Source organism: Xiphophorus maculatus, chromosome 11 (genome assembly GCF_002775205.1).
Source record: "Xiphophorus maculatus strain JP 163 A chromosome 11, X_maculatus-5.0-male, whole genome shotgun sequence".
Taxonomy (NCBI): Eukaryota; Metazoa; Chordata; class Actinopteri; order Cyprinodontiformes; family Poeciliidae; genus Xiphophorus; species Xiphophorus maculatus.
In genome coordinates this window covers 4705810-4714837 of record NC_036453.1, presented here as the reverse complement: position 1 = coordinate 4714837, position 9028 = coordinate 4705810, and the positions used below count along the sequence as shown (strand labels likewise).

The 9028-nt window shown below is 34.2% G+C and overlaps 1 protein-coding gene across 1 annotated transcript; it reads left to right on the top strand.

The window, feature by feature from the left end:
* Window positions 1-989: 989 nt before the first annotated feature.
* LOC102230559 (cytokine receptor common subunit gamma-like) lies at window positions 990-7367 on the top strand. Its single transcript, XM_023341749.1, has 8 exons — window positions 990-1109; window positions 2107-2197; window positions 3330-3517; window positions 3623-3756; window positions 3833-3998; window positions 4085-4190; window positions 5101-5161; window positions 6694-7367. Exons 1-8 carry the CDS (start codon window positions 1043-1045, stop codon window positions 6946-6948), a joined length of 1068 nt encoding a protein of 355 aa, XP_023197517.1. The 5' UTR covers window positions 990-1042; the 3' UTR covers window positions 6949-7367.
* The last annotated feature ends 1661 nt before the right edge of the window (window positions 7368-9028 follow it).

Below are 9028 nucleotides of genomic sequence, written 5' to 3'. Positions count from 1 at the left end.
GACAGTTCTGTTTGACAGCACCGAAAAATGCTGTCTACTTTTGAATATAACATATGTTAGCATAGCTGTCATTCTTAAAACTGCATATAATCAATTTTAGGTGGTACGAATTTATAGGACACCCAAAATGTTAAAGTAGTTGTATTTCTCCTAACTTTTCTAGCCTAAAAATCAATCAGACTAGTAACAACATGTTTGTTTTTAATAAGACCTGATGCATACCTGACCAGTATACTTTCTCAGTGACAAATACTCAGCAACCTGACTGTGCACAAATACACACATAAGAAACCATATCACATATAAAGCCCAACTTCACATGTACGAGTGGAGCATCTAATACGTTATTTTTTTAAAAGCTATTTCCTGCAACAGGAAGCCAAAACCACAGTGTAGGAACAGAAGACATATAGACATCAGATAATGTATGATAGTCCTGTCATGAACAAGATGTTATAAAGATTACACCCACTCAGATGATGCTGTATGTGTTGAAACTCTTTTTAGATTTATCCTGACTTGTTTCTGAAAAAGGCTTTTATATTTTAAAAACTTATTTGCATGTTGGTAACAACCTAAGTAGTAAATACAAGTAAATAAATCATAATTAATGCATTAACTATGTCATGTGCAATAAAGTGGAATGGAACAGTGCTAAGTTAGGGTTAAGGTATCAGGTGAACTTGTTAGTATGGTTCAGATCATGTTTTACAGCATAACTCAAGTGCACAAGAGCTTCAGGTCACAAACATTATCCGCCAGAGATTTCTGCTAAAAAGGGGAATTTGTGATTCAGTCAATTAATCAGTGAGGCCAAGAAGTACCAAAACATTCCCATACCATTACAATACCATCTCCATGTTTGACTGTTTTTAAAAAAAATTGTTTTAGAGTCACATAACATTAATTCTGCACATTGAATTGTTGTTTTCGTGAATGCATAGGCTTGTCAGACAGTTTTTGGTACCGGAAACAAAACCCAACACGGAAGTGTTTAGCAGACAGGAAGTAAAGACCTCAAGTCACTAAGCTTCTACATGCCATGATGTCGACTCGTGTGCTTTTGTTTTTCTGTCTGTTTGGTCAAATACTGGCTAAAGAATCTCCTGGTAAGAGCTTATAAATCATTACTTTACCTATTAAATTATTGACATATGGTTGTATTAATAATGACTTTTATAATGAAGTTTGAATGTGTTTGAACTTTAACGCTACCTGATTTCCTGAAAGACTTTTGGCAGATCAAATCAAAATTTGTTTAACAGAATTGTCCTCCTTTCCATTTTTTTTTGTAACTATTCTTGCCGATCTATCATGTATGTAACACTACATATAGATTGGTATTAATTATTTTTATGTTTTATAATTTTAATCAAAAACTAAAGTAAATGTTTTTAAAAGTTAAAACAGTACTTGATTAAAAAATAAAAAGAGGGGTTATATACTTTGTTCTATAAAGAGAAAAAGTTTTTGGATTTTGATTTAACTTTGGGTTCTTCAGAATGTCTCTTCAAAAGAAAAGAAAATCCCCTTTGACGTCAGTTCTTGGTGAAGCCGTTGTGCTTTTGTGTTTGTTCATGTCCGTACCGCAGTGAAAATGCTATCTAAATGTCAAATGATTCAAAGCTGGATCTCTCTCTTACTTCAATTTTTACATAAGCCGAGATTGACATTTGTTTCAATTCTTAATAAAAATTGAAAAGAACACAAGAGTTATGCTGTGGCACCACCAAGAGAGAAATGACTGATCACAAATATAAGAGAAAACTCAAGTATTAATTAGCTAAAGCATTATTTATTAAATACAAATGTATTTATGTAATTGCAGTTATTTATCTATTCACACCTTGTCATTTAAGTTATAGTTATGGCACTAAAATATTCAATAAATTATAATTTAAAAAACTAAATGTATTTTCTCTGTAAAGCCAATAAAATATTATTTTCAGCTGTTCATAATAAAATAATGACATTTTCATGGGATTCAAATAATATTACAGGAATATACATAGTGATGTATATTTACTTCTGGTATATATTTGTAACTGTACATATTTGTGCCCGATTTGATAGTAAAACTTTTCAATCTTTTTTTATTTACAATAGATGTGGAGTGTTTAGTGATTAACCTGGAATCTGTGCGTTGTATGTGGAACCTGCAGGGGACTCCACAAGTCAACTACACCTTTTATAGCAGGTTTGTATCCAGTGGTAATCATTTATTTGACACGTGTTACAGAATAAAACAAAATATCATTTTTTTGACTTAGTTAGTTAAGTCAAGTATCCCTGTACCAACCCCTGTAGAAGAAATGGTGGTCACAGAGGTCGACATAAATGACGTACCACTAAACTGCAGAGAACTTCTTACTAAAGGAAAAACACAAGAGGAGATCAGGTTATTTAGTGGAGCCGTTGTCTCAACTAAAGGTCTTTACATGCCTGAAATTGAAAAAGGAGCAGGAGGACAAAGTATTTACATGTTCAGGGAAAAACACAAGAGCAAGTCAATAAAGCTGTGATGAGAATAAAGGAGATAATTTCTGAAGATGTGATCATCGCAAGGGGTTAGCACGCCCCACATTTGGCGGCCTTAGACCCGCTGACGTCGCGGGTTCGACTCCCGGTCCCGACGACCTTTGCCACATGTCCTCCATCAAAAAAAAAAAAAAAATGGCGTCGGCTTAGCTGGCTGCCTGCAGACGCAGTTCCCGTCGTGTGTGTGTGTTAATCTGTGTATAAAAAATTCTTGCTGTAACTGCGAAATAATTTCCCTGCTGGGATGAATAAAGTAATTCTTCTTCTTAAACAAGAATTAGCTGAATGCAGGAGTTATTTTTAATTTGTTTGTATTTGTATTTGTATTAGTTTGTATTTAGTCTTTTTTTTACTCTGACAACCCAAAATAAAATTATCTACAACTAATTACCTTTGTAAGTCACCTAATTAGTAAACAGAGTCTGCCCTGCTTTAATTTAAGCATACCACCCCAGTGATCAAACATGGTAATGGCAGTACTTCTTTATAACTGGTCAGAAATTGTGGCGAATGAATAGAGCTACATCCTAGAAGGAAACCAGCATATTTATTTTAGGATTTGTGTCTTTTAATTTGAATACTACAGAATTAGCTCTTTGTAATCACACACTGCCATATTATGATGAATTATGGAAAGAAACAAAAGCAAAATAAAACTAGCAACTACTTATGGTATTATGTATCTTCCAGCCACTCAGTGTCACTTTAAAGTCTGTGACTTAACTATTTACGAACAAAGTAAATTTTATTTTGGTCGTAATTTGGTTGAGTTAGAGAACATTTCTCCACAGGTCCGGAACTCTGGGAGGAACTATCTGTGCTGAATACCTGTCTGAGAATGGAACAAGAATAGGATGTACACTTCCCTACATCAAACAGCAGAGATTCGAGCCATTTTATACTAAACTGTGGGACGGCAACAAGGCCGACCCACCTCTAGATCGTGTTCCAGAGGTAAAACATGATCTTAGAGGAAAAGGTAATTTCATCTAAAGAATGGATAAAAAAAGACTCCGGTATTTTATTAAATACTGTAATACAGATATATGAAATTTCTCTCATTTCATATCCATGTTATCCCCAGTGAAATTAAACCCACCAACCAACCTGACAGTAATGAATGGATCCGACCTGAACCTGTGGTTTTACTGGAACCAGACTATAACATCTTGTGTGGAGAGTGAAGTCAGAATTAGGAAAAACAACAACAGCTGGGAGGTACATGGTTTTTTTTTTTCCTTTTTGTTACCCATATTGTTCCAAAATCTTGTCTCATTAACTGTTTGTATCATAGGTTTCACCAATTTATAGTGGGCCGCAGAGTTATTGCCAAAACTTACCCTCCAGCACTGCCAGATATGAGCTGCAGGTCAGGATCAGATTCAACAACTACTGTGGGCAGTCTGAGTTCTGGAGTGACTGGAGTGACCCTGTGGTCTGGGGATTCAATAACACCACAGGTAAGGCTGCAGGATATATGGTATATACTGAGTTCATGCAGAAAGAAATTGTGTTAACAGGATGTGAATTTTTTCCTTTTTCCCAGTATCAAATATTAAAAATGAGGCAATGCCAGTGTGGACAGCAGTGCTGTATGTGGTGAGTGCCATCACCCTCATTCTTCTGGTTGTGATCCTACTGCACAATGAACGGTGAGTCATATCACTAATCATGATATTTTTTTCCAGCTCACTTTTTTTTCTTTATATTAGATGTCCTTTGTTATATTTCTTTATATTTCTCATTGTTTTTCTTTCCTGGACATGACTCTTTATATTATATCACAACCATATCAAAACTCCCATTTCCTATTTTCTACATTACAAAACTCTTTTCCGGGTTGGTATAATGGTGGATTCACTCTGTATCTGATGTATCCATCTACATCCAACTGAAGCCCGATGTTTACAGACACTATTGCTAAACATTTTTTCCTGACTTTCTAACTTTAAATAAGTGTAAACTATTTTAAAACTTTTCCTGTTTTGGCTCGATGAGGTTGAGCAGAATAATTCTTAAATGTTAAAATAATTATTTCATAATTTGCTAATTTTGTATCACTTTACAAAATTAGCTTGTGACATAGACCACACACCACTGATGTTAAATTGTATTTCCAAAGAAGCTGTTTTTTTCTTTTGTTTTGTTTTGAATTCATGAAATATGATCTTTCTGGAGTTACAGAGTTTCACTTGCTTTATGCTTTTTTTATTTTACCTTCCCCTTTTGCTTTTTCGACTTGACACCTGTCACCACAAACCCTTATTGGAAATCTAGAAATAAATTATAGCAGGTGATTTTTTTTAAAGTGCAGCATTTTAGTATTCTAGAATGAGGTTAAGTTAAGTGAATGCTACTTCTTCACTATAAAAATGCTTGTCAAATGGAGAAAAACATTCAGATTTGTATTTATTTCAAGTTATATGTGACATATTCTGTCTGTTGAGACAACAAAACTCAGGTTCTTTTTTAAACAAACCAACTTCTGTCAATAAGAATGTGATGTATGTTGATTTGGTTATAAAAAAAACCACATTTTGATTGTCTGCAACTTTTACACAGAATCAAAATCATCCTGATTCCTCCACTTCCCAAACCAGCTCTGAACTCTCCTGATGTCGAGGTTAGTAGCATCTGGAGCCTTATTCCTGCCATCCTACAGTTTTCTATCTTTCTTTATCTGAATCATGTGTTGCATTGGTCTAAACCTGAGGGAGAAAAATGCATTTTTGCAACATCACAGAATGCAAGTCCCTCTGAATTATGCTGGTATGATGGAGGCCTGTTTTGAACAATTTATGAGTATTGGGATTAAGGAGGCAAAATGCCCAGTGTTCAACTGTACCTGAACTGTGATGTCACTATCCTGTTTTGTTTGTTTGTTTGTTTTTTCTTCCTTTTTTCATATTTGAGGACCAACTGACCATCTGGAGAGGAAAACTTTGACTGCCTCCTAGTGGTTAAGAAACTATCAGTTAAATTAGAAAATAGCTCAGGCTGTCTATAGTTGGAGCCGCTTAAAAATTTTGAATGCGGATGTCACTGAGCATGTGATTAATGATTGTTGCAACATTTGATAGACATTTGTGTTGATTCTACAGTAGGGCATATCTTCAGTGGAGTCTCAGAATATATTAAAAGTTTAATTGGACAGTGTTACATGTAAAGTTTTAGCTCACTTAAATGATCATAGTTTGTTGACTGGATGACACAAGTGTTTGTGGCATATTTACCTGAGTAAAGATCATTATACAGGCTTCACCCTTCATTTTTTACAGTCTCTCTTTAATTTGAATGATGATAATAATGAATCTCTTATCCAGACAGAATAATAACTGTTTTCAGCAAATCAAGACTCATAAAAGTCTGTGACTTAGGTACAAAATCATTTAAAAATATGATTTTGCTCTTTAACTTATTAAACGTTCCGATGCTACATTCTATCAACTCTCTGTGAATCAGACTCACTTTGCAAAACTTCTATTCATTCTGGAGGGCCAAACTCAGACTTGACTACGTGAAACTAACAGTCGACTTCAGAAAGTTAGAGGTAGATTTGTTGCTGTTTATAGCAGACAATTCAAATACATGAGGCTGTGTTGGTTATGCTCTGTCTACATCTGCAGCAGGTATGCTGTTTCCAAACGTTTGCAGGGAAATGTCCGCTTGTTGTTGAAAGCAGAGTGCCCTCTAGCGGTCAGACTTGGCATGCCAAATTGATAGACGTGACCAACAAGGCTTAGTTTTACAAGTTATAAGTTCTGCATCTTTAAGCTTAAGTAGGGGAAGAATTATTTTAATATTTATTAAGATAAACATGCATAACCACACTACTCCTATTTTCTCTTAAGGACAACTAATGCGGTTGCGATTTTGAGCAATTCTCCTTTTGCTTTACATTAACTTCATGGCTTTGTACTACTTCAATGTCAATTTGAAAAGTGGCACTTTCCATGTTTAAAGGTTTAAAGCTTATGTTTTGGAAACTGGAATTATGTTTTTATTAAAATACAAACTGAATACATATCTATGAAACTGAACTGTTGAACCAGTACAGTTAGATTGGATATGATGTTTGATGCATTTGATGCATTTGCTTTGTAAAAAAAATAAATGGGGATATAAGAAAATTTAAATGTTTTTCTCTTCTTTTAGGATTGGTTTCATTTCTCTAAAGGCCTTATTAAAGAAAGGTTTAACACCAACTTCAATGAGCGAGCCTGCACCGTGCGTGAGTACCAGCCAGTCTCTCGGTCTGACAGCAATGGCTCTGACAGCTCTCGCCTCACCACCACCACGGATCAAACCGACTGCTCTATCCCCATCGCAGTGAACGAACCAGAGGACACGTCTGCTCCTTTTTACACCACCGTAATTGGTTCGGAAGAGGAGCAGCAGGTTTCTGTGTAAATGTCACCTCAGGCAAATTTACATGTCTCAAAGTAAAAAAGAAAAAAATCCTTCTTTTTATTTTGCGACAGATCTCCTGGGTTACTGGAGGAATATGTGTAGGATGTCTTGTAGGGAAATGGATGGAAATAAGAACATTGAAAACAATTAGAAATCAATAAATGAAAGAGGGATCAAGATTCTAAACTCCATACTCAATATTTCAGAGATTTGTTATTCACCTTCAGTTATATTAAGTTTGGTTTTTATTAATGAGTTTTTCAATACTTTTTATATTACATAGATAAAATTAGCTAGACCACACTGTTAAGTGTGCTTATTTACTTATTGCTTAATTTTCTGTCTTATATACAGTACAGACCAAAAGTTTGGACACACCTTTTAATTCAATGAGTTTCCTTTATTTTCATGACTATTGACATTGTAGATTCACACTGAAGGCATCAAAACTATGAATAACACATGTGGAAATATGCACTAAACAAAAAAAGTGTAAAACAACTGAAAATACCCCTTATATTCTAGTTTCTTCAAAGTAGCAACCTTTTGCTGTGATTACTGCTTTGCACACACTCTGCATTTTCTTGATGAGCTTCAAGAGGTCGTCACCTGAAATGGTTTTCACTTCATAGGTCAACCTGCCCTGTCAGGTTAATAAGTGGGAATTCTTGCCTTATAAATAGTCATGAAAATAAAGAAAACCCATTGAATTAGAAGGTGTGTCCAAACTTTTGGTCTGTACTGTACATATTTTTTTCCATGCAGGGTATATTAAGGATCTGAATTTTCAACATTTTATTTTGAAATATTTAATAACAGTATTAACATTGATCTGTATTTAGGACTCCAGCAGCTTTGTATAAACATGCTATATATAAGTACTTTTACATATTTTTACCAAGTTACCTCTATTGGTCTATGGATTTTCAAACCATGTAATTTTTTAGGAGTACATAGCCGACCTGTAGATTTTAAAGGTTTTACAACAACAGATTAGATACATGTAACTGATTATTCGGCAGTATTGTTTTGCATAAAAAAATTTTTTTGTAGCTGTAGAAACTTTCAGCCCTCATACTCTCATACCATGCGCCATCATTGCTATACAATTGACACTGTATCGCTTCACCAAATTTTACTCCAGTGGTTTCTGTTTGAATATCATATTAATGTAATCTTTTGACTTCTGCCTTGGTCTATATGTTTAATATCAAGATTAAAGTTTGTTTTTTGATTATCATTCTTCATTATTCTTCATTCCCCTTCTACTTATTGCAAGGAAACAATAACAACAACATTAACACCACCATGTACGGTCCATATTAATGATTGTGGCAGAAAGGCAATCCTAAAATAAAGCAAACGCTACAACTGAGCTGTGTCTATCAAGACATATTCAGATCCAAGTACAGATCTAAATCTATTGAGAATCTTTAGCAATGCTAAAACAAAAACAAAGGTTTTGCAACAATAGTCTTTTGGAAAGATTTTGACATAATTATTTACTTTTACCCATCGTTACCTGCTTCTTGTCTAAACCCTTGGTTAACCCTTAGACAAGTTGTTAACAGTCTATCAGTCAGGACTAATAGGCACTAAATTCTAACAGAATAGCTTTCTAACCATATAGATTTTAAATGTTTTCTTGGCTTTCTATGCTTTTTTGCACCTCTTTTTCTTCATGTGATTAATACTAATTCCCTGTTATTTTCTTTGTAACACCAAATGGCTGGTTTCTTTTGCACAAGATAATAAAAGTAAACATTAAAGTCTCCAGATTTTCTAACAATTTGCAGTTGTAAGTGCAGCTAAGAGTGGTTCTACAAAATGTTCACTTACAAGAGCTGAATACTCAATCCAATTTAATCTTTACTGGCAGACTTTACATCCATAGTTATAATTAAAAACAATACATAAACCATAACAAAAACAGTTATGATATAAAACCATAATATAAATAAATTCCTCAGTTACTTAAAAAGTAATCAATTCACATACACACAAATCATCATCAGACTGAATGAAAAACGGGATCTAATTACTCACTATCGGATTGTGACATAAATATTTTTGTGAGACG

Bases quoted from the DNA above. Each gene is read 5' to 3' on its own strand.
- LOC102230559 (XM_023341749.1), top strand. From the start codon at position 1,043: ATGATGTCGACTCGTGTGCTTTTGTTTTTCTGTCTGTTTGGTCAAATA. The intron at 2,198-3,329 runs GTTTGTATCCAG...ATTTCTCCACAG, and splicing joins AACTACACCTTTTATAGCAG to GTCCGGAACTCTGGGAGGAA. The intron at 3,757-3,832 runs GTACATGGTTTT...TTTGTATCATAG, and splicing joins AAAACAACAACAGCTGGGAG to GTTTCACCAATTTATAGTGG.